The sequence below is a fragment of the Macrotis lagotis genome, chromosome 1, assembly GCF_037893015.1.
Source record: "Macrotis lagotis isolate mMagLag1 chromosome 1, bilby.v1.9.chrom.fasta, whole genome shotgun sequence".
NCBI lineage: Eukaryota > Metazoa > Chordata > Mammalia > Peramelemorphia > Peramelidae > Macrotis > Macrotis lagotis.
This window is the reverse complement of record NC_133658.1, coordinates 899,803,945-899,829,250: the sequence shown is the minus strand read 5'-3', so window position 1 is coordinate 899,829,250 and position 25,306 is coordinate 899,803,945. Positions and strand designations below refer to the sequence as shown.

The window sequence follows — 25,306 nt, the reverse complement described above, 5'->3', positions numbered from 1 at the left end:
ACTGCTGTGGAAAAACAACTCACACAGGCGATGAGGGGGCAAGTCCAATTTATTTGTCTGTTACAGTCTTATATACTATTCTTTATGAGGAAGCAGGATGTAGGGGGGGTGGTGCTTTGACATAGGGTGTCTGATTGACCTGAGTCTCTTGCTATGCCTTTGTCGATTGTTTCCATATGGAAGTTAGCTATGGGGAGTGGATCAGGGAATGAGGAACTAGATGGGTTGATATGGGGGCGCTTCACAGTTTCCTTGTGGCTGAGGATCTGAAGCCGTCAAGGTTTGCCTTGATCTTTGTCCCGGAGTTTTCTCTACGGGCTATCATGTCCTGCAAAGCCAATAGGTATGCTGTGGGGCGGCCTCCTACAGTTCATCTCTACCTTCTTATGGCCAGTAATGCAGAAAAAAGGGCAAGTGATGACTAATGGTTTTTTCCTCACTCTCTTTTTAAGTTTTTTTTTTTTTGCAAGGGCACATGGGGTTAAGTGGCTTGCCCAAGGCCACACAGCTAGGTAATTATTAAATGTATGAGACCGGATTTGAACCCAGGTACTCCTGACTTCAGGGCTGGTGCTTTATCCACTGTGCCACCTAGCCACCCCTTTTTCCCACTCTTAATGTTGACCCTTTTTGAACTCTTTTTGATTTCAAATCCAACCTTGGGCATTTACTAGCTATATGATCCTGGGCAAGTCACTTATCCCTGTTTCTCATTTACTCCCTTATCAGTAAAATGAGCTAGAGAAGGAAATGGCAAACACTATATTTTTGACAAAATAAAATAAAGAAACAATGCAAACAGGGTCATGAAGAGTCAGATACAACTTCAAAAACTAAGTGCTTCACCTGACTGTTCACTGTTGAGGGGAAGGGGGTGGGAAGAGCGGGTGGAAGGAAATTCTATAACTTAAAAATATGCATATGCATGTAGATGAAGTTGAAAAACATTTATAACATGTAATTGGAAAAATAAAATAAATTATCAATTAAAAAAAGAAACCAAGTGTCTACAAATATTATTTAAGGGTAGCTAAATGGATAAGAGCACCGGCCCTGGAGTCAGGAGTACCTGAGTTCAAATCCGGTCTCAGACACTTAATAATTACCTAGCTGTGTGGCCTTGGGCAAGCCACTTAACCCCACTGCCTTGCAAAAACTAAACCAAAACAAAACAAAAACCAAACAAAAAGGGTAGCTAAATGGTGTAGTGGATAGAGTGCTATACTTGGAATCAGGAAGTCTCATCTTTATCTGTTCAAAACCAGTCTCAAACACTGACTGGCTGTGTGACCCTGGACAAGTCACTTTCCCCATTTGCCTCAGTTTCCTCATTATAAAATGAACTGGAGAAGGAAAAGGCCAATCACTAGTTATGTGACCCTGGGCAAGACATTTCACCCTCTTTGCCTCAGTTTCCTCATTTGTAAAATGAGCTGGAGAAGGAAATGGCAAATATCTTTGGCATATATTTGCCCCCTCCAAAAAACCCCCAAAAGGATCACAAAGAGAAATACTTGAATCGAATCTGCAGGGGTCCAGCCTCCACGGGGTTCTTGGAACCTGATAGGAGAGACAGAGTCGGCGAAATGAATTGAGTCAACAAGTGGGAGCAGCTTGACTGACTGTCAGCTGCTTGGATTTATTTCTATAGTTTCAGAATCATGTATGCATCAAGCAAGCAAACTGAGATCATTTCCTTGGTTACAAGAGTGTACAATTTTCATCATCAATCATATAGTTTATATGGTTACAAGTTTTAATCATGTGATTACAAGTTTAATTAATATAGTTAATTGATTTCTTATCTCTACTCAAGACCATGATGACCTCAACCTGTCTGTTGCCATATTACTACATTGTATAATTGTTAATTCATTTAAAGTTATTAAGCAATTCTTTTAATGGAAATTTTTTTTTATATTTTTTGTATAGGTAATGTTTTTTGATACACTTCCTTAACAGTCTGTGGTGAGGGTCTTTATGCTTGTCCACCCATCCGTTAACTCTTACAATAACCAATTTTTCTTTCTGGCCATGTTGGTAGAAACCACAGTTTCTGTGACTTTTTTATTCTTTCCCATGAAACTAAGGCTGCTGGAGTTCACATATCAGTCACCTGTACTAACTATTTTCTCACCATCTTTTTCATATATTCCTGTGTGTGGTAAGGGGGCAAAACTATTAATTTCCCTGGAATTCTATCTGACCCATCTCATATCTGTTTTCCCTGTATATATTCGGATATCTCCTTGGAATTCCCAGTGCTGGGTTTTCCAGAGATTTCATAATGTTGAAGGCTTTTGTATGCCTCAGGGAGAGGCAGTCCTGTTAAATTTAGACAGAGTTTACAATCTGTTTTATTCAAGGAATTTTTCTGAAATCCTTCCTTTATAGTCATTCCACTATTAGGGTGAATAAATATTGTAATCAATAATAAACCTATAAATATTGGTATGCATGAAATCCCTATATATATGGAAGAAGGAAATGTTGTTCCATCAGGCAGTGTGACTGCCTTGAGTCTTCTTGCTGTGACTGTGCCAAACAGCTTAGAGACCCTGGTTCCCAACACGAATCAACAACATTAATCTAATCAGGACCATTCTCTGAAGGCCGGGTTGGGAAGTCCTTTTTCTAGAGTTTTCATAATGGGAATTCCTGGAGGAGGCTAAGGCAGGAGCTCTGATTGTCTGTGAATCATCTTATTAATGATTTTACAAACTTCAATCAAGGGCTTCTCTGGATAGGTTTCAGGGAAAGGTAAAGGAGACAGTCAATGAAATCACCCTTAGATGGCCTTCTCCAGGGCCCCTGTTCTTCTATGACAAGTAAATAGTTTTCAGGATGACTCTTATTTTTCCTTTAACTTGTCCTGAATTAAAATTTCTTTGGCATAGGAAACTCCTGAGGAAGAAACTCCCTGCACCAATGCAAATTGACAACTGCTGAGAAACTTAACAACCTTACTGTTTACTGGGTCACAGAGACATAATTTGCCCCAAGTCCCATGCCCTGTTCTTTCAGAGGCAGATTTGAACCTTGATCTTCCTGAACCCAAGGCTGGTTCATTGTCCAGAGTGCCATGCTAAGAAAGCCTGCAAGGATGCTAAAATCAACATAAGCTTGGGGTGAGTTTAAAGATGTAGGGGGCTAGGGTGGTACTTTTTTTTTTCCTTTTAAACCAAACTCTTGTTGGGGTTGTGGTTGTTAGGCCAGTACTAAAGCACTGAGGAGAGTGATGGAATCAGAGAAAATTCACAGATTCACAGTCCATACTTTTTATTTCTTTACTCAATTTGATTTAAAATGCAATCTGTACATATCTTTGTGTTGTTTAAAACTCAAGTTTGAGGTTTAACCAACAGATTTCTCTAGGAAGTTGACCCAAGTGGTTGTTATTTCAGATCACAGTCTTTTGCATCCTATAAATTTTGAGAATGTGATTGAACCAGGTAGAGTCTAACTTTACCAAAGAGGAAAAGGAAAAATAAGAGGGAGAAATCTTTTATAATCAATCAACCAATAATCTACTAAATGCCTGCTATGTGCATCAGACATTAAGTCCTGGGGGGGGGGGGGGTATAAAAAGAGGAAAAAGACAGTCCCTGCCCTCAAGGAGCTTACAATCTAATGGGGGGAATACAACAAGCAAACAAATATATACAAAAAAGTTATGTTCAGGATAAATAGGAAATAATAGTGGGAAGGCACTGGAAATAGGACAGGTTGGGGGAAGGCTTCCTAAAGAAAGTGAGATCTAAGTGGGAAGCCAGGGAGGTCAATAGTCCTAACAGAGGGAGAGTATTCCAGGCAAAGGGGACAGTCAGAGAATGCTCAGAGCTGAGATATGGAGAATCTTGTGCCTTGTCCATGGAATAGCCAAGAGACCAGTGTCACTGGATTAAGAAGAATGTGTTGGGTGGTAGGACACAAGAAGATTGGAAAGGTGGAAGGAGGTTAGGTTATGAAGGACTTTGAAGGTCAAACAGAACATTTTGCATTTACTCCTGAAGGCAACAGACCACTGAATTTTATTGAGTAGGAGGTTGACATGATTAAACCTGTACTTTAGGAAAATCACCTTGGTGGCTGAATGGAGAATGGATTAGAGTAGGGAGAGACATGAGGCAGGCAGACCCATAGATGTGAGGTGGTGGTGAGTGTCTCTACAGGTGGAATGGCTGTGAAAGAGGAGTGAAGGGGGGTTTATTCATAAGGTATTGAAAAAGTAAAATTGGCAGGCTTTGGAAAGTGCTTGAATATGGGGGTGAGAGACAGTGAGGGGTCTAGGATGATTCTTAGGTTGAAGCCTGAGGCACTAGGAGGATGGTATTGTCCTCTACAGTAATCAGGAAAGTAGGAAGCTGGGAGCATTTAGGGGAAAGATGATGAGGTCATTTTTGGACGTAGTGAGTTTCAGATATCTGCTGGACATTCAAGTTTGAGATGTCTGAAAGGTCATTGGAGATGTGAGACTGGAGGTTGGCAGAGTTACCACAGCTGGTGATAGTTTGGTACTTGGCTATTTAATAAAGAGATGGATATGACTTAATCTTTTCTCAATGAGCCTTATACTCCTAGGGTTATTCTCCTGTGTGAAGTCTTGTGTTTGAAGAGGGATGAACGCCATCTGAAGAATTTCCCACATTCCTTACACTCATAAGACTTCTCTCCAGTATGGGTTTTGACATGCTCTGTAAGAGATGAGCTGTAGCTGAAGGATTTCCCACATTCATTGCATTGATAGGGTTTCTCTCCAGTGTGAGTTCTTAGATGGTGGGTAAGGGATGAACTGTAGCTGAAGGCTTTCCCACATTCTTTGCACTGATAGGGTTTTTTACCAGTATGAATTTGATGATGCTGAGAAAGGGAGGTACAGTAACTGAAAGCTTTCCCACATATTTTACATTTGTAAGGTTTCTCTCCTGTATGAGTTTTCTGGTGCTGAATAAAGGCTGAGCAGTATCTGAAGGTTTTTCCACATTCGGTGCATTCGTAGGGTTTTTCTCCTGTATGAATCCTTTGGTGCTGTGTGAGGAAGGAATTCTGGCTGAAGGCTTTCCCACAGACACCACATTCATAAGGCTTCTCTCCAGTGTGAATTTGCTGATGCTGATTAAGAACTGAGCAGTAACTGAAGGACTTTCCACACTCACCACATATATAAGGTCTTTCTCCAGTGTGAATTCTCTGATGGTAATACAAGGAGGCCCTTTGACTGAAGGCTTTCCCACAGTTGCTGCATTTATAGGGTTTCTCTCCAGTATGAATCCTTTGATGCTGAGTGAGGAAGGAATTCTGACTGAAGGCTTTCCCACAGATACTGCATTCATAAGGTTTCTCTCCAGTGTGAATTTGCTGATGTTGAGTAAGGACTGAATAGTACCTGAAGGCTTTCCCACATTCACTGCACAAATAGGGCTTCTCTCCAGTATGAGTTCTCTGATGGTAACACAGGGATGATTTCTGGCTAAAAGCCTTCCCACATTCCTTACACTCAAAAGGTTTCTCACCAGTATGAATTCTCTGATGTTTGGTAAGGCATGTGCTCCAGCTGAAGGTCTTCCCACACTCATTACATTTATAAATTTTCTCCCGAGTGTGTGTCTTCTTGTGGGTAACTGTCCCCTGCCCTAACTGTTTCTCCAGATTCCTTTGCTGCCCCTTTAACTTGTTCTCACATTTCCAGGTTTCTCCCAATTTTGAATTCCAGGGACCATCCTTTATAACTCTCTCTAAAACTGGAGATGACATTTTGGCCTCAGATATACATTCCAAGTCTGAAAGGAATAAAAAAAATTGTATAAATTTTCAATTCTCTAAGCTGGGAGAGAAAACAAAGTCCTTCAATAAGAATAGAAAAATAAAATCAGTGTTTGTCAGTGTCAATTGAGAAAGGACACAGTCAAGGAGACCCACATCCAAATCGAGTCCCACTATTTATTGTTTGTAAGTTACAAGACCATGGGTAAGGCCATTTTCTAGTCTGTAAAATGGGAATGATAAAAGTGTAACTGCCACCTCCCAGGATTATTGTGAAGGAAAGGTTTTGTAAATTGACAAAGACTATATTGTTGGGAGCTAATGACTCACACTTTTTTATATTCCAACCCTATGAGGTCTTGGACACGCTTTCTTCCATCACCACGAACCAAGACCATAGGCTGCTTAGTCTTGAAGGACAGGAGGAGAATGATGGGAATGATCCCTGGAAGATAAATTTAGCTGCAGTGGGATGAGGGGAAAGAAAAGAGGATGCATCTGTTGAAGAAGCAGGCTGGGTTCCAGGGGAGATGGCCTTTCAGAATCTCTGCTGAGATCCCCATAGCATAGCAATGGATGTGGATAGTACACCTCAGATTTTTCAGACTGATCCTCACCTGTCTTCACTTTCCAAGACAGACTCTTAGAAAAAGTTGTGTACAATTATTGTCTCCAATTTTTCACCTCTTAACCCCTTGCAAGCTGGCTTTTACCCTTACCACTTGATAGAAAATATTTGAAGCAAGGTCACAAATGGTCTCTTTCATTCCTTTTAAAGCCAAGGGTCTCTTCTCAGACTTCTCTGCTGTATTTAACATTACTGACCCTGGTCTGGCAATGGTTTGCTTCCTGATCATCAGAATAGTCTTAAGTTTCCTTTGCAGGTTTGTCATCCATTTCCTGCACAAAATGTACAAAGCTTTACCTTACAAGGTTCTTTCCTCTTTCTACACAACTTTTTTGTTAACCTCTCAGCCCCAATGGATTCAATGATCATTTCAAAACAAATGACACTCACATCTATATAGGCAGTCCTCTTTTCCTGAGCTACAGTTCCATATCTCCAACTGCCTGCTTGACATCTCTGTCTTGATGTCCCAGAGGCATCTCAGATTTCATGCTTTCAAAACCGAACTCTTTCTAGTTCCCCAGCCATCCTCTCTGAAACATTCCTATTTCAGGCAAGGGACCCCCATTCTTCCAGTCATTCAAGATCAGAACCTGGGAATCACCACTGGCTCTCACTCATTTCTCATAAATAATCATTTAATAAATCTTGTTTGTTCTACCTTCTTAACATCTCTGTTGCCCATCCCTTCTTCTGTATCCAAGGGCTTTCCTCTAACAAATACCTAGAATGGAATGAAGAGCTTGCCCTGAACCTCCTGTCCTTTGGTTCCCCTTTTCCTCTAATAGATCCTCTGTGTGTCTGTGTTATATTGCAAATACTATCAGACAGGGTTAATGGGCCAATTAACTTTTTTTACTTTTTGCTGAAAAGGGAAGGCTCAATTGGTAAGGGGAGAAAAATATTCAGAAATGAAAGGAATGTTAAAATAAAAATCATCCATGGAAAGGGAAGGAGTCATAGCCCAAATAAAAATGTAGATGTAGGGAAAAAGAGGCCCACTGTCCAGAGGCAGAACAGTGATCTGTCTATGTGCTTTCCTACCAAGGAGAATGAAAGAGTAGAATGACAAACAGAAATAGGGAAATGAACCTGACTTTAGATGTGTTAAATGAGTCACTCAAGGGAAGGATCCTATAGTCAATAAGAAACATGGAGTTGGGCTCTGGGGGAAGCAGCCAGGACTGAAGATTATCAGAAGAAGGAGAGTTGAAAGCACAAGTAGGTGAACTTCCTAAGGATGTGGAATGTTAAGTGCATGCAGCAAAAGAGAGGGCCTTGAAGATCCCCACTATTGGGATGCCAAGGGAAGAAGGCAAGAAGGAATCAAAAAAGGTGAGTCAGGAAACACCTGAATAATTTGGATGAAAATATTTCTTGTCCAAAATGCATTTAAACTTCCAGAGGAGGCAAGTTGGGGAGCCTGACAAAGATTACTTAGGGGGGGCCTTCTAGAAACACTCACTAGTAGTACCTGCTGGAAGGGAAACTGAAGGACAAGAGGGGCCTAATTTCTTGAGTAGGAGAGGAAGTGGAAGGGTCTTATCAGTCAGGGAAAGAGAGGCAGGTTATCTTTTTTCCATTTCCCCTCTCATCCCCCTGTTTCTGACCTAGAAGAAAAAAGATCAAGGAATACAGAATGTAAGAAAAGTTTTCTTTGTAATAAAAGGTGAAACTTTTATTCTGAAACTCTCTGTGAAGAGAAGAGTGAGCAGAATACTTATTAGCAAGAAATCACCTAAAGGGACAGCTGGGTGACTGAATGGATAGAGCACTGGCCCTGGAGTCAGGAGGACCTGAGTTCAAATTTGGCCTCAGACACTTAATCATTACCTAGCTGCATGACCTTGGGCAAGCCACTTAACCCATTGCCTTGCAAAAACAAACAAACAAACAAAAGAAATTACCTAAGGATTTCTAGTATTCTAGTATTCTAGCATCTCAGAAGGCTACAGTCCAGATGAATGAACAGTCCAACAGCAAACAATTCAAATAAAAGAAAGCTAAAGTGTTCTCCATAAAAAAGAGAAATGATAAGCTTCTTGAGGGCGGGAACAATGTTATTTTTGTTTCTGTATGCATAGCAACTAGCAGATTGCTTGGTACAGAATGGATAAAATCAATAGCTAGGAAATGAAAGAATTTTAAAAATGTTATTCCTTAGTATAATAGGAAATGGTTAATTCATTTTAATGGATTTGTTCCCTATTATAAAAAGCATACAGATAATAAACTCCATGTGCCAAAAAGTGGGTAAAAGCATCAAGGGGAACCATAGAAAAAAACTGATAAAAAGTAAATAGTCCTACTAGATTTCAAACTATGCTTTTTTTTTTTTAAGGTTTTTGCAAGGCAATGGGGTTAAGTGACTTGCCCAAGGCCACACAGCTAGGTCATTATTAAGTGTCTGGGACCGGATTTGAACTCAGGTACTCCTGACTCCAGTGTTGGTGCTCTATCCACTGTGCCACCTAGCCACCCAATAGTTAGGTAATCCTTTTTTTTTTTTTTTTAGGTTTTTTGCAAGGCAAATGGTGTGAAGTGGTTTGCCCAAGTCCACACAGCTAGGTAATTATTAAGTGTCTGAGACTGGATTTGAACCCACGTACTCCTGACTCCAAGGCTGGTGCTTTATCCACTGTGCCACCTAGCCTCCCCAACCCAATAGTTAGGTAATACTTGACTAAAGGGTAGTATGCTAGTATGATGGGAAATTCCTTTGCTATAAAATTGACATATTTGAATACAAAGAGAGAAATCAGAAAAGACTAAGTGAGGCTGAGCAAAGAAAAAATGAATGAAAAGAATGATAAACATTGAGATGATGTAAAAAAACCACAACCACAAACTACCTACAAAGACCTACTATACAAAATAATAGATGGAAGAGCTTGGAAGGAGACAAGATCACATAATTTATTATTCTTAACACGTGGCTAAATTTTATATGTATTTATTGCTTTATAGCTTATTGCTGTCTACTTTAACATTTAAGTGCAGTCTAAAGTTATGTGCCTCATTTTATTTCAGTTGTTGAGATTAAAAAAACCCCCAAGAAAAAACCAAAGATCCACTGCATTAGGAGCAGGGTCTCCTTGAGCAGGGAAAGCTTGTGTAACAGTTCTGTGTCTTCGCCCCAGGTCTCACCTGGGTCATTGTCTCTCTTGCCCAAACCCAAGGGATCCCATTGTTAATCCAGGAATAGTAGTTATGAGGTCAAGAATGGCCTCAGTAGGGTCAGCACCTTGAATTCAAACAGAGGTTCCGTACATTCTGAGTGTTAACACTGGCCACTGGAGGAAAGAGGGTTTGGTTTTTAATTTAAAAGTCAGTAACCAGGGCAGCCAGGTGGCGCAGTGGATAACACACGGGCCTTGGAGTCAGGAGTGCCTGGGTTCAAATCCAGTCTCAGACACTTAATAATTACCTAGCTGTGTGGCCTTGGGCAAGCCACTGAACCCCATTTGCCTTGCAAAAACCTAAAAAAAAGTCAGTAACCCACAGAGTACTGAAAGGGTCCAGAAGGACAAAGACTGAGGAAAGACCATGAGGTCTGGGCAGGTCAGAAGACCTTGATGAGAACAGTGTCAGCAGAGTGGGGAGGATGGAGGCCAGGCTGAGGAAGGGTGTTAGGAAAAGGATCTGGAAGGTAGGGAGTAGAGTTCATTCCCATGGTTAGACAAAAGGAAGAAGAAAAAAAAAGGTAATAGAGTCTTTTGTGTGTGTGTGTGTGTGTTTTTAAATGGGGAAAGAAATCTATGATATTTAGGTGCAAGGTTTTCTTTCCTTCTTTTTTTAAAATTTAAGGCAATGGGGTTAAGTGACTTGCCCAAGGTCACACAGTTAGGCAATTATTAAGTGTCTGAGGCCAGATTTGAATTCAGGTCCTCTTGACTCCAGGGCAGATGCTCTATCCACTGCACCACCTAGCTGCCCCTAGAAATCTATGATATTTAAAGGCAGAGATGGTAAATCTGGGACAAGGGTCAGACTTGGCAGGGTCATGGAATAATGGTCATGGGAGTGTGGTCCACAGAGCACCAGGAGAAGGATGCTAAGGAGGATAATGCTAAAGTAGGGATAATACTGAAGAAGGGGAGACACTGAGGAAGGGGATGCTGGGAAGATGGGGTTTATGTAAAGGGAGGATGGGCCTGAGGAATAAGAAGACAGGCATGGAGATAAAGATCCCTTCATGATCACTTTCAGTTTATACTCTCAAAGGTCCCCTAGGCTTGGGGACCCTGGGCAGAGGATCCCCAGATGGCCCGTCCCTGACAAGTAGTCACTCTCAGTACTCACCACTTCCCGAAATTTTTCATTCCCTCACCTGGACAGGTACCTCTGAGGTCTTCTCTCTCCAGCTTCCATGGCTCATCCCCTTGTTCCAAGCAAGAGATCACATCAAGCTGTGCTTGGACCAGCCCTGCTCATGGGGAGAGAAATGGGATGTGTCTGTTGATGCTTGGGGAAAAGGGAGTCAGCTAAGAGCTAAGTGCCAGCCCCCTGGCCAGGAGGGAAGAGAGCTGACAGCCTGCAAGGTAGAAAAGAGCCCTGGAGCCTGGGCTAGAGAGGGCACCTCTGAGATGTTTGGGAGGGAGACTGGTTTGGGTTCAGAGAGAAAAAAAGGGTTTGTCCAAGCAAGGGAGGGACCCTGGGGAAAGAGAATAAGGGGACAGTCCAGAGGAAAGCCTAATCAGTCTATAAATTCTGCAAAACACAGGGTTTGTCCTGAGAACAGAAGTAGAACACTGTGAAGGGGCCACAGATGGATTGGGAATATAACCTTGGAGCTCCAATATAAAGGATAGAGTCGATCTCCAGAAGGTCCAGAGCTTCAGGAGACCAAGGTACTTTGAAGGGGAGATTCTGAGTCTCAGGATAAACCATCCTTACCTAATGAGAGCAGGTTCCTGTAATTCTCCAGCATCACATCCCGGTAGAGGTCCCTCTGTGCAGGGTCCAGCAGCCCCCATTCGTCCTGGCTGAAGTCCACGGCTACATCCTGGAAGGTCACTGGCTCCTGAAACATCACATGCATGCAGGCTTGCCCAGGGCCCATCCCCCCATCTGACCTTGGTGGAGGGCAGTGATTGGGGTCAAGGGGCAGAAGAAATGGTTCTGACATCCTTCGAGAAACTGAATGTTTTATGGATTACCGGCTGTGGGCTTCCTACGAAACCAGAAAAAGCTTGAAGCTGGTCTGCATCCTTAGGACTCGCCTTCCTGGCCAATCCCAACTTCCTTTCTAAGGGGATCGGAACCACAGGCTGGGGGATGACAGGAGAAGATGAGGGAAAGTCCAGAGGGAACAGAAGGCAACTGACTATTGATGGTTGACCACCTGAGTCTTTTATGTGTTTTGTGAAGTGAAAGAGAGGTTGTCCTGGAACGAATATACCTTTTTAGCCAGGTGCTTGTAGGGGATTTGTTGCCTTTTATCCACATTTAGAAATTCCCAGCGGGAACTCTGGGTGGGGGAAAAACAAATCAGAAAGATGATTTTTTGGGGGTTGAGCCACAGGTGATGTCCACTTTGTATATATTTTATATTTCTTTATCTGTGTCCAGGCTGTTTGTACCTGGAGAATAGAAGCTCCTGGAGGGCAGGACCTGGTCCACTGCTGGTTTTTAGCCTCAGGGCCTGGTATATCAATCCTTTAACAGTGCTTGTGAAATTGAACTGAGGGAGCAAGCGGGGATTGATTTCAGATCTCCCCTAAAGGCTGCATAGCCAAAGCCCAATAAAAACTTCATTTTCAATACCAGACTGCATCATCAGAGTTTCTCTACCTTCAGGGTCTTAAGGTTTGTGGGTGTAGACAACAAGAGCCAGAGGGGGATGAAGACCAAAGGACTACAAGTGACTGTAGTGACTCCAGGCCTTGACTGACTGGGGAAAAAGCAAAGCCACAGGTGGTTGGAGGAAGCTGGTGTGGACAATACAGCGAGTCCATGAAGGACAACGGGACTAGCCTATATTCCTGAGTAAGGACTTTCCCCTGGAATTCTGTAAAGAAGCAATAATCCCTCAAGGGTGTTTCACCAAGGCTGGACTTCTTGTTGGGTCATTCTCTCCCTTTTCTTCCTGAACTTCTCTGTATTTTTCCATATCTGGAGACCCTCTTCTCTCTTATTAATTAATTCTTTCTGCTCTAGGGAGGAAGAACCAATCCTGTCTTCCTCCATCCATCCCCCCAAAAGCCAGGCCCATACTGAGCTCACCTTTCCAGAATCCTTATATCACTTATAATTTAGTGGTATTGTAGTATGGAAAGTGGTGTTTAGGATGGAAACAGAATTCTTTAGGAGACATGGGTTCCAATCCCAAATGACATTTAATAGCTGTGAAATCTGGAAATCTTGGAGACAAGTGATCACTATACTATAGAACACATCAGAGAGAAGAGGAGAACTGAGCAGGGTCTGATGTACACTTTAGATCTGGGGAAATCAGATTTCAAAGAGTTTGGGGAAATGATGGGTGCTAAATGCTTGCTATTCTATATAAGTCAGCCCAAGGAGGTCACAAAGCCAACAAGGCTGATGCCCCCCTGCCCCCCAAGCTGCACCAGGAACTGTGTTCTCTCTGAATGAGGGAGACAAAACAACCCCAGCCTCGCTGCCCTCTGCCCACAAGGCCAAGACAAGGTGAAACACAGCCACAGCAGGGAAGGATGGGTGGTAGGAGGCCTGGGTAACAGGGCCGACCAGTGCTGGTAAGGAAACTAGTGATGTTTAGCCTGAGGAGGAGGTTCACTGAAGGTAGACATGAGAGTGGTAGTCCAGGGAGACAGAGAGGGAACTCTGAGAATGAAATTCTGAAGGTTAAAAAAAAAAAAGGTAGAAAAATTTTGATGAAATTTAACTTTTAAAAAATTTGGGAGGGACAATTGTACAGTCTTCCATGAGGTTCTTCTGTGTTCTGGAGAACTAGGAGTGAGCTACAAATTTGGGATTGATGTAAGGAAAAACTCCCCAACAATGAGCCCTGTTCCAAAACGAAGGAGGCTGGGGCAGGGAATGGGGGCATGTTCCCTGTCTCTAGAGGTCAGGAAAAATTAGCCCAACAGTCAGTTAATAAACATTTAATGGGTCCAGTGGCACCATAGTGGAGAGAGTATTTACTAGCTGGGTGACCTGGTCTCAATGGCCTCAGTTTCCTCATCTGTGACATGAAGCCATCACAGGGGACACAACTGAACATGACTAAACAACAACCAATGATTATATCTGTTAGACACTGTGCTAAGTGATAGGGATACAAAGAAGGCAAAGGATGAGTCCTACCCTCAAGCAGCTCACAATGAAATACAAACAGGTTCAGGCTGCAAGGCCCATTGCCTAGTTACAACCTCTAAGATTCCATTATTCTATAATCATGGGCCTTGATTTGCTTATCTATAAAATGACGATAAAATATTCTAGGACAATGGTGAGCAAAGAACTCATTCAGCATCAAAGAATTATCTATATGTGACATAATTAATCCTTGGATTAATTAAGGCATGTGTGTTGTCTTCAGTCCCCCCAAAAGAGATTGCAACCCTTGAGGAAAGGGATGGTGTTTAATGATGGACTGTCCTTAGGAGCTCCTATTAGACAGTGCCCCCAGAACAGAGTTAGTAAAGAGCAGGCAGAGACCCAAGAGGCTGGCTAGCTCAGTACCAACCCTCTCTCTTCCACTTCAAAAAAGAGGAACATGAGGGTCATCGAGCTTCAGGTTAAGCCCAAGTGGCAAAGATCTGCAGATTCCAAAGCCAAGGCTCTTTTCAATGGACCATGCTGCCTCCATTGGGGCCACAGCAATGCCAGGGAGATCAATAAAGGAATGAATCCATTCTCCACTTGGAAGGCCCTGAGTCCTAAGGATGAGGACAGGGGTTCAGGGTTCTGGGGCCTCTCTGGGGCCCACTTCTGGCATTTCAGACAGGGCAGAACAAACCCACCTCACCTGAGAGCCGACCGGTAGCTGCCCAGCAGCTATTCCCTCTTCTTTGGTGCTCCCCTCTGTGGCAAAGGGTGAGTCTTCAGGCAGTGGAGCTGGGGAAACACAAATTACCATGAAGGAGACCAGTCCTACTGTCCTGTTCATCAGCTCAGATACCCCCAACTCTTCCACAAAGAGAAAGGTCAAGGAGGGTCTCTGGGATGGCCCACCTAGAACCCAGCTAATACTTGGCAGTCATTAACATGGCTTGGAAGAAATCCATGGAGATCCAAGGAACCATAGAGCATGTCTGGGCAACAATAAAGGACAAAGACAGACATGATGTCTTTGTGGCAATACAGAACAACACTCAGAATTATGCTGGCATGCCTTAGGTGCTTAATAAATGTTTATTGATTGATAAACAGATCTCCGAACTCTCTAAGGGAAATTTTCCCAATATGGATTAAAGTAATGTGGTTGTTCAGTTGTATCCAGCTCTCTGTACTTCCATTTGGGGTTTCTCTGGCAAAGATACTGCAGTGGTTTGTCCATGTCCTTCTCCAGCTTAATTTACAGATGAGGAAACCAAGACTTGTCCAGAGTCACCCAGCTAGGGCATGTTAGGCTAGATCTGAACTCAGGACAAAAGCCTTCCTAACTCCAGGTCTGGCACTCTACCCACTGCTCCAAGTAGTAGCAGAATCCAAATATTATAGAATGGAAGCTCCCTGGGGGCAGGGCTTTTCTCACTTGTATTTCTCTTTTATTCCATCCCTCCAGAATGACTAACTGAAGGCATGCTAGTGACGGGACTCTCCTGCTATCTGGGCAGCCTGGGAAGAAATGATGAGAGTGCTAGGAGCTGGAGGTCCTCCCTCCCCTTCTTTGTGCCCAGATCTCAAACATGGGAAGGGGGGTGAGGTCACTTCTGAACCTCAGTCGTGGCACATGAGCTGTGTGATCCTACTCTCTCTTAGAGGTCCTCCAAGCACCTAGAATTGTCTTTCTCAGAGAGGAAAAATCAGACAGGATGATGCTGTGTTCTATGAAGGTTCTCCATAAAACTTTCTGAAGGGCCAGGTAACTGTCCAGCATGACTACTACTAAGTAGTGGGGAATATGAACCTGAATGGAGGAGAGGAAAATGTTTGAGGAAATGCTGGAGATGCATTCAGGGCAAGAACGGAGAAGGCAAAGGTCCTCTGGCTTGAGTATATGTCAAAAGACAAAGGAGAGAAGGCACAACTCATCAATTCTTCTTTTGCTCTGGTCTTCTCCATGAAAAAATAAATGGATTAAATGAGAAAATGCAAAACATACACAGTTAAGAAGGAATTGGATTCTAAGATGGTGAACTTTAGAAGGACTTGGAGCTTTAGGAGAATATCAGTTCTCATGTCCAGACAAACCCCCTACCTGAATCCTGGAAGCAATGCAGATGAGCTCGTAGGGGCAATCATTAATCTTTAGGAAAGAATGGAGAAATAGGTTAAAAAGACAGGAGAATGGGAAATGATTTTTTTTTTATGTTTTTTGCAAGGCAAATGGTGTTAAGTGGCTTGCCCAAGGCCGCACAGATAGGTAATTATTAAGTGTCCGAGACCGGATTTGAACCCAGGTACTCCTGACTCCAGGGCCGGTGCTTTATCCATTGCGCCACCTAACCGCCCCTAAATGATTTAAAAAAAAAAAAGCAAAAGAGAGGGATTGTAGACAAATGATCTTGATTTTAATCATCCGTATAACTCAAGGACAGATCATGAGGCAGATCATGATGAGCACAAAAAAACCAAAACCATGTTTTATAAGGGGCCAGGAACAACTTTTGTGAACACAAGTCGAGACAAGCTAATGCCATCTTCTCCTTTTTTGGAAATAGTGACTGAATGAGGAAATCAGGGGGCCAGCTCCAGCCTAAAATACTTGTCTGCATTTCAGCCCAACTGCTGACAAAGTGTGTCATGACAACTTTGCAGACAAGATGTAGAAATGGGGGATGAATGATAATTCGGAGAGGTTGCTTGGTTGCTCACTCAATCAGTGCTCAAAGACACAGGCGTAGCAGGTAGTATCAGCCCGAAATCTCAGGTATATACCCCAAGAGGGCCCTACCCTTGGCTCTCTTCTCATCAATATTTCTTATTAATGAATAGAGACAGAAAGGCATGCTTAGAAAATGTATGTCTGACACCAAGGTGGGAAGAGTAGCAAATGTATTTGTGAGCTGAATTAAAATTCCAATAGAATGGCATAATGGACCCAAACTAACAAGATGAATCTCCATAATAGTAGATGCCAAGACTCTTGAGGATAATAACTCTAAAGAATAAACTCCAGAATTTATTTAAAAATATCATAGAAACATCTTTTTTACTGTGGTTTGCATGGGCCTGCCTCAATAATAGCCCCAGTGGTATGGAGTGGTAGGTTGGATAGGGCAAATGTGGAATATGAAATAGTTGTTGAAAGACCTGGATTCTTTTGACACTGCCCCATCAGAGACTGTGCAGAGGAGAGGGATAAGGACAAGTCGAGGAAACATGGTGTGGTTAGGAAAAATGGCAAAGACCATTTCTGGCTCAATTTGGATCTTTGCTACTGTTATTTAAAATAACATGGTTATACTAGATGATCTTCCAACTTTAAGTATCCCTGATTCTCTACTGGATAGGTGTGCCCTGGAGAGGGCAAGGTTGATGGATGTCACTGACTGATTCAAGGAGGAAGCCAAAGGTATTCTGTCTGGTTCTAAGCCACATAACTAGAACCAAGGACAGGAAGGTAGAAGTGGGGTCAATGATCAGAGCAGGCCAAGAAGCAGCTTAACAATCCATGGAAATTACCTGTCATTGGAAGTATTCCAGCAGAGTCTAGATGAATACCCACCAGAGGTCAAGGTGAAGGAGATTCCTGCCTGGAAATCCTAAGATTTTCCTAAGGTCTGATGAGGAGCTACCAGAGTCATTAAAGAGAGAAGGGAATGGGCCCCTGGAAGCTTCGATTCTGTCTTTCCAAGTCAATGAATAGAGGTCATAAGGAGAAAGCTATTGCCAAGGCTGTCTGGTGGTGTGAAGAGTGTTAGATTCCTCCATATTTGATAAGGAAAAACTATCTCTAGTCACCCTTCTAATTCATAAAATGTGAATCGATATTCTGAGTTCTTTTTAGAAATCAGGCCATTGAAGAGATCACCTTCATTATGAGAGAAGCCTTGGTACACAACACAGGAGTCCCAGGTTCCTTTCCTGTCTCCAAAAGACCTGGTCTTGAAGTTTCATGTCATTTACTCATTTTTTTTTTGTTTGTTTGTAAATCAGAGATAACCACATCTGCTTTACTTGACTCAGAGGACTCCAGGAAGAACCACAAAAGACCACCGAAGGGATATGTGGAAAGTCAAATTCAAAGACTATGTGATCCTCACCTAAGTAGGTACTATGCTTATCTCCATTTTAGAAATGAGGAAACTGAGGCAGAAGTTAAGTGACTTGCTCAGGATCACAGGATTTTTTTTTTAGGTTTTTGTAAGGCAAATAGGGTTAAGTGGCTTGCCCAAGGCCACACAGCTAGGTCATTATTAAGTATCTGAGACTGGATTTGAACCCAGGTACTCCTGACTCCGGGCTGGTGCTTATCCACTGCGCCACCTAGCCGCCTTGACTCTCAGAGCAGCACTCTTTTCAACTGTGCCTCCTGCCTAGATATAATGGATGATATTCCCCCCAACAAACCTTTTTTTTTTTTCCTGGAGAAGGGGGGTGCATTACTGCCCACAGCAGATCTGGAAGGACCACATGCAAAAGGGCCTGGCTTCCTTACCCTTTCCAATGATGACTGACATCGGTGGGGTCTTTTAAAATTTGTAAAATTCTTCTGATTCATGATCTCATTTGAGCCACAAAACTACATGGCGTGAGAGGTAGTTTTCTGTTCTGGTCCAAAATTGTGATTCCATCAGCTCACAGAAGGAGATCTTCACCTTGGCAATAATTTAGAATCTTAGAGCTTGGCTTCTTAATCTGGGGGGCCCTTAACTCTTTTTTTTTAACCATCTTGACACCTGTATTTCAATACATTAGTTGGCTCAGTTATCCTATGTACTTGACTTTATACAGTTAAAACCTTGATTTTGAGAAGGGGTCCACAGGTTTCACCAGGTTGAGGCCAAAGGGGCCTAGGACACAAAGAAGATTAAGGATTCTGGTCTTGGAGACTTTTCTGGATGTGGGTGTGGGTCACTGAAAGGTTAAGGGGGCTTTAGAGGAAGGATCTGAATTCTGGCCTTCCCAAATCCAACTCTTGTCCCTCATCACCTTCCCCAAACCAACCATCCCTATCTACTCACCCCGCCCCCCCAACCCCTGTCAATCTCCCTGATTCCTGTCAGTCTCACCTTTCCTCTCAAGAATCTGGGCCAAATCTTTGGGTTCTGGATGCTGTGGTCCCCGGCAGGTCCCCATCGTCCCAGGCAAGGTGGTCCAGGATAGCTCTGATCCACTCCTCCCTCCATCAAGTGGATCTCTGGGTTTTCTCTGGAAGCCCAGGCAAGAGGTCCTGGGGGCAGTTGGGTCCCCTCCTTGGAGGAATCCCCGAGGCCGGGGATCATTTTCCTCCACCTTTGGGTTCAGGAACCCAACTTGTTCTGGGGTGGCTGAGACCTGGAGGGACACAAGGGTGGCCATAGCCCAACTTAGGGCTTCTTCAGATCAAAGGTCAACTGGAAGGGTCCTGCACCCAGATCTACTCCGGAGTCCTGCTGAAAACTTGCCAAGTAAAAGGGCCCAACAAAGTGGGCACCAGGGAGGTGGCAACGACCTGTCGGGAGATCCACAGAGCTCCTGGAACTATGGCATCATACACAAAGACACACATACATGTTTAACTGAAAAGACTTCATGTAACACACTTGTGCCAAAAGCCATACACACACAGACTGCTCCGGCTTGGGCTTTCCCCTCACAATCAGAAGGGACCTAGGCGGCTCCTTGAACCCAGACACCTTTCTTAGTCACACCCCCTCAGAAAACACCTGTAGGGCAGAGACCCCCAAAGTGGCCGCTCAATACAAACACAGGGGCTTCCGTAGGCACTTGGAGGAGAGGAGAGTGGGAAAGAGGTGGGAAAGGGGAGCAGGATTTGGGGAGGGGGAGCAAGAGAAGGGGGGGAGAAAAGAGAAAGGATGAATTGAAGAGAACTGGGTGGAGGGAAGAAATGGGGAAGGGAGAGAAGGACGAAGGGAAGAGGAGGATGAGAGGGAGAGGGAGAGAGTGAAGGGGGCAGATGACTTGGTGGGGGTGGGGCTCCGCAGTTTCCCGTCTCCTCCCCCGGCCGGCTGCAGCCGCAGGATCTCGGGGTTCGGGGTCAGAGCCGGGCAGGGACGGGGCAGCCGGGGCCGAAACCGCCTCAGCGGCCGGGGATCGGAGGAGACAAAGAGGATCCTCGCTCATCCTCCCCCCACCCCCCAACTACCCGAACCCCAACCCACCCCCGCCCGGCCCCTGCAACACTGCGCCTGCGCGGAACTCACCACGCACTACGAGTCCCAGCATCCCCCGGGGCTTTCCCAGAGGCCTCCGCCGCTCTAGTCAGGACCGGGGAGAGCCACAGGCTTCGGAAACAGATGCCAGGAGCCCGGATGTGCCTCTGCACAAGGATTCTGGGAAGTGTAGTCCGGGAGCCCGCTCGCCCTGTGGTCCTTGGAAGGGAGATGCTTCGTGCCTTCATCTTTCCATTCACCATCACCATCCCTTCGTAAAAGCTGTCACAAGACCTGGTGATACAAAGGCACAGCGGCTGAAACGCCTGTCTCCTGAAAGACTCGCCTTGTTTTAGGAAAGCCTCCAGGGCTCGGGGGCTGGGACCTCCGCCCAGGGTCTCCTGCCCGAAGAGGCAGCGATGCTCATTATGGGGGGGTGGTGGACCCCCCCGGACCCCGGGGCGGCGCAAGCGGGTGCTCGGGGATGGGCCTGACGTTTTAGAGAGGGGCGCTGAGAAACAGGACGCCTGCGGTGAAATGAGGGTGCTGGGGGGCGAGAGGAAGAGGGGCGGCTATCCTGGGGGGGGGATCAGGGGGGCTGGGAGAGGGCTTCACTGTTTTTAGGGTTGGGCGTAACAGGAGAACACACCGGCTCGATTTCAGCAGAATTTCTCAAACTGAGAGGCATCCCCCAAATAATAAGGGGTTCCCCCCAGAGGTGGAGGGCAGAGGGGTGGTTCTTTCACTAGAGGTCTTCAAGGCTGGAGGGGGGGATTTTTTGGTCTCTTTGGAAAGGGAATCTTGAGAGGGGTCCAGGGAGACCTTGATGGCCTCTGAAACTCCTTTTAAATTGGCACGTTAAGGAAAAAGGAAACAAAGGGGAAGAAGTCTGCCAGCTGGGACAATCTGCCAAAAAGACAAATCAGAACAAGATATCCTGTATTTTATTCAAGGAGGCACTGAAGGAAAAACAAAAACCAAATGTGGTTGAGAATCAATAATTCAAATATCAGTTCCAAAAAAAAAAAAGCCTCCAGCATTTGCTATGTACCTCTAAAAATGAGGCCTCATTAAACAGAATCTATAGAAAGAAAGATCTTTCTGTAAAATGCCATTACAGAATCAAGGATGAGAAATTGTTTTATATATTTATTTTTAAAGGACCACATATAGACAACTTAGATACATCGTTTCAAGAGAAATGTTCCAAATAAATGGAATAGCAATGGTCTCACACTCATCGATCTGTTTGAATCACCTCAGTTGTAAAAACTTTCTTAGTATGCACCTTGTTTGGCTGAAATGTAATCTCCTGTGGCATAGTAACAGTTTCTTGTCTGTGTTATATCCAAATTCACCTTGCTTGGCCATAGTAATTTCTATTTGGTTCAAATGCTCCAAACTGAGGTGATAAAATCCTTTGTGGATTCACCTTTTCACAGAGAAGTAGAGGATGGTTTTTGATGTTTTCCAGCATCTGTAGGGTAAGTCACCATACTGGTAGTTCACCTTTAGAACGATACCTGAAACCTGTATTGTACTGAGGCAAGGGCCCCCTGATTCTGCCCTCCTTTCCTGCCCACCCAGAGTGAGTGGGCCTGGGCTGAGGCCTGCTACTTACTGTACTGAAGCAAGGGCCCCCTGACTCTGCCCCCCTTTACTGTCCACCCAGGTGGATGGGTCTGGGCTTGGGCCTGCTACTTAAAAGGTAATGAACACAGATGGTCCTGGGGCACAGGCCACCATGGATACACAGACCCAGAGCCCCATTCTATGTAAATATGAGCAAAATGTTAAATCATCATGAAACCCAGCTCATATTCACTGCAGATATCCTCTGCAGTGAAGATTTTGATGCTTGGTGAGGGCTGCCCGCCTACTGAAGGCACTCCCACATTCATCACAGCCATATGGTCTCTCACCAGTATGAATTCTCTGATGCTGAGTAAGAAATGTGCTCCGGCTGAAGGACTTCCCACATTCACCACATTCATATGGTTTCTCTCCAGTGTGAGTTCTCTGATGGTAATAAAGGGACTGTCTCTGGCTGAAGACTTTCCCACATTCATTACACTCATAGGGTTTCTCCCCACTGTGAGTTTGCTGATGACGGATAAGGAATGTACTCTTGCTGAAGGCTTTCCCACATTCATTACATTCATAAGGTTTCTCCCCAGTATGAAATCTTTGATGTTCAGCAAGGGATGAGTTCTGGCTGAAGGACTTCCCACATTCATTGCATTCAAAGAGTTTCTCTGTGGTATGAATCCTCTGATGCTCAGTAAGGTATGTCCTTCGACTGAAGGTCTTTCCACAGTCATTACATTCGTAGGGCTTCTCTCCCGTATGTGTTTGCTTATGTTGGGTGAGGGAAGCATTGTAACTGAAAGCTTTCCCACACACATTACATTTGTATGGTTTCTCTCCAGTATGTGCTCTCTGGTGATAATAAAGGGATGAGTTCTGGCTGAAGGCTTTTCCGCATTCACTGCATTCATAGGGTTTTTCTCCAGTGTGAGTTCTCTGATGCTGGGTAAGGCACGTGCTGTGGCTGAAGGATTTCCCACATTCATTACATTCGTAAGGCTTCTCTCCGGTGTGAATCCTTTGATGCCGAATAAAGACCGAGCAGTAACTGAAGGCCTTCCCACACTCATTACATTTGTATGGTTTCTCCACATTGTGGACTCTTTGATGTCGGAGAAGGTTGGAGCTATCGGTAAAGGCTTTCCCACAGTCATCACATTTGTAGGGTTTCTCTATAGTATGGATTCGGTGATGCTGAATTAGGGATGAGCAGTACCCAAAGGTCTTCCCACATTCGCTGCAAGTATAGGGCTTCTCTCCAGTATGAATCCTTTGATGTCGGAGCAAGGCTGAGCAGTAGCTGAAGGATTTTCCACATTCACTGCATTTGTAGGTCTTCTCCACATTATGTATTTTCTGATGTCGAAGGAGTGTTGAGTTATCGCTAAAGGCTTTCCCACATTTACTACATTCAAAGGGTTTCTCTAAAATATGAATTTTCTGGTGCTGAGTGAGGGATGAGCAATATCTAAAGGTTTTCTCACATTCATTACATTTATACGGTTTCTCTCCTGTATGAATTCTCCAGTGTCGAATGAGCTCAGAGCAGTAAATAAATCCTTTCCCACATTCACTGCATTCATAGGGTTTCCCCTGACTTCCCTTCTTTATGCTTAAAGTGCCCTCATTTTGTCCCCTCAACTTTAAGTACAAGGGACTATTCCTTGGGATTCTTTCCATTATCAGCCCGTGGAAAAAGTTTTTTCGAGAAACTCTCTGCCTTGGAGTTGATGTCTTGACTTCTGACCTAGTCTCCGAGGCTGAAAGGAATTAAAAAAAATTCTTATTCGTTGTTCATTGTGTTAAGCGAAAAGAAACCTCCACAGTAAAAGGGGATATAGTAAAACTGAAAATAATGCCTCAGGGGAGTAGGTTTTTCCTAGCTCTTGGAATCCTGGAAACAAAAACTAGGAAACTAGGAAACAAAAGGGGGGACAGAAGTGTAGAGAGAACCAATAAAGTATATGATAGGAGAGAAACAAAAAGAATGATTGTTAGATGGTTAATATTGGAATATATTGTGTTGACTTCGTATTGCTTATCTTCTTAAGGAGTAGGGGAAGGGAGGGAGGAAAAGTATTTAGAAATCAAAAATTTTTTAAATGGACAAATTTTTTTTTACTTATAATCAGGAAATAGTTAATGAAATAAAACTATATAAAAAGAAAAAGAAAATGAATTACACTAAGAAAATAAAGAGAATTGTTGGCTCTTTCAAAAGAGGTAGATAGTGGGAAAGTTGAGGCAGCATGTTGGACCAGTGTCAAGATCAGCAGTTACATCTATTCTGTGGTCTCTCTCCTCTATTAGGTTAATACACTCACTGCCTCTTTTGTCCGTCTGACATCATTCTGGCATTGCCTACTGCCCCAGCAGGGCTTTCTGAATAAGGCAGAAGTAGCCTTAGTTTTGAGGCCTTGTTCTGCCTTCCACTCCTGGAACTTCAGTACCTGGCTACTCCATGGATCTCTAGATGCTCCTCTGCCCACACTATCCTCTTCTCTACATTCTTGAAGGTTCTCTCCTCTTTTTGACTTGCCACCTTGTCATTCTTCACAAACCACAGACACATATAGCACCAGGAGGACTCTTAATCTTTTAAGTTGTCTGTAGGGTGGGACTTTTTAAAAAAAAATAGACAAAACATCTGTTCTTTTCCCAAAGGAGTTTATGAGCTGCCCAGGAAGGAGTGGATCTCCCTCACTTGAGTCAAGCAAACAAAGGGTGTCTGGCTCCGTGTGTGCATGTGTGTTTGTGTGTGTGTGTGTGCACATGCACGCACCCGCAGCTCTTTTTAGGTATTGTGTATTAGATGGCTTCTGCTTTCCTTTCCAATTCTGATATTTTGTAATTCTGTAAAGAAAAATGTTCTGTTCTCGTTCAGGAATGGGCCAAATCTGACTGGTCGTCTGATTTTGTATGACCTCTGAACTAAGAAGGGTCTTTATGTTTTTGAATCCAACTCTAAAATGTTTCAAATCCTTCTTAGCTCAGGCCACTAGTTTAGCTCTCAGCTCATGATTTGTGGGTCCTTCCTCTAGAAGGAGACCCAGAGGCCTGGGCTGCTCTATAATACTAGTCTGACTTGGGAAGCAGACCTCGACACACTAAACTGAGAGCAAAGACAAGTGAAGCTCTTTGGTTGAATGAGGGTAATACTTCCCACTTCCCCTGACTGAGTAGCACCATTAGGACCTGGCGGGGGGGGGGTAAAGCAAGAACCAGGTCTGGAAGGGAACTTAGGCAGACATCTAGTTCAAAACCTCTCCTCCCCTTCTCCAAGAATCTCCTCTACGATATTTTTGACAAGGCATTGTCTAGCCTTTGCCTGAAGACTGGGAGAAGTAGGAGATTGAGGAGAAGCAATGGATCAGAAGCTATAAGCCCATAATAACCAGCTCTGCCCTGGGTATCATAACTAGCCCAATGGAGCCCTGCCTGCCATCTTTTTGCCATGCTGCTATCTGGTTTTCCACCTTTAGCTCTGGGACCAGGAATCAAACCAAACCCAGCACTATTGGCAAGGGTATTAACAGTGCCCTCCTCACTGGTTCTGTGAAATCTACTGTGGAAACAACTCTGACTGGCCACCAGTCCTCCAAAGTACTGTCTTCCCCTAGTAAAATGTCTATTCCTTAAAATCAGGGGTGGTTTTGTTTTTTGTATTTGTATCCTTAGCCTTCAGCATGGTGCCAGCTGGCACACAGGAAGGGCTTATCATGTCCATCCATCCATTCATTCAAGGGGGAAGCCAACTATGGATACAGACCTTAAATAGGAATGACTTACGGCACTCTGCCCCAGGCAAACTGCCTTTGCTGTGATTAATGATGGCAGCAGGGAGAGGAGCCAACTGCAGAGGGCCCACAGCTGGTCCTGCTGTCACATGAAAGAAATGAGAAGCGGCCAATCTAACAGA

The 25,306-nt window shown here is 44.0% G+C and overlaps 1 protein-coding gene across 7 annotated transcripts in view; it reads right to left on the bottom strand.

Moving 5' to 3' along the window:
- Positions 1–2,642: 2,642 nt before the first annotated feature.
- The window catches only part of LOC141509341 (uncharacterized), a 42,449-nt gene continuing 19,785 nt past the window's right edge, over positions 2,643–25,306 (bottom strand). Inside the window, exons 1-6 of one of the 7 annotated variants that reach the window (XM_074218808.1) lie at positions 18,718–18,804; positions 15,741–15,788; positions 14,346–15,595; positions 11,288–11,414; positions 10,722–10,817; positions 2,643–5,780 (exon numbers count right to left, since the gene is read on the bottom strand). In XM_074218808.1, the coding sequence (XP_074074909.1) occupies positions 4,570–5,780; positions 10,722–10,817; positions 11,288–11,414; positions 14,346–14,486 (1,575 nt within the window). In that variant the 5' untranslated portion in view covers positions 14,487–15,595; positions 15,741–15,788; positions 18,718–18,804 and the 3' untranslated portion in view covers positions 2,643–4,569. Of the gene's footprint in view, positions 5,781–6,093; positions 6,658–10,721; positions 10,818–11,287; positions 11,415–14,345; positions 18,678–18,717; positions 19,779–21,646; positions 23,148–25,306 lie in introns of those variants that run through there. The other 6 variants (XM_074218807.1, XM_074218806.1, XM_074218809.1 and 3 more) reach the window with 6 other exon arrangements.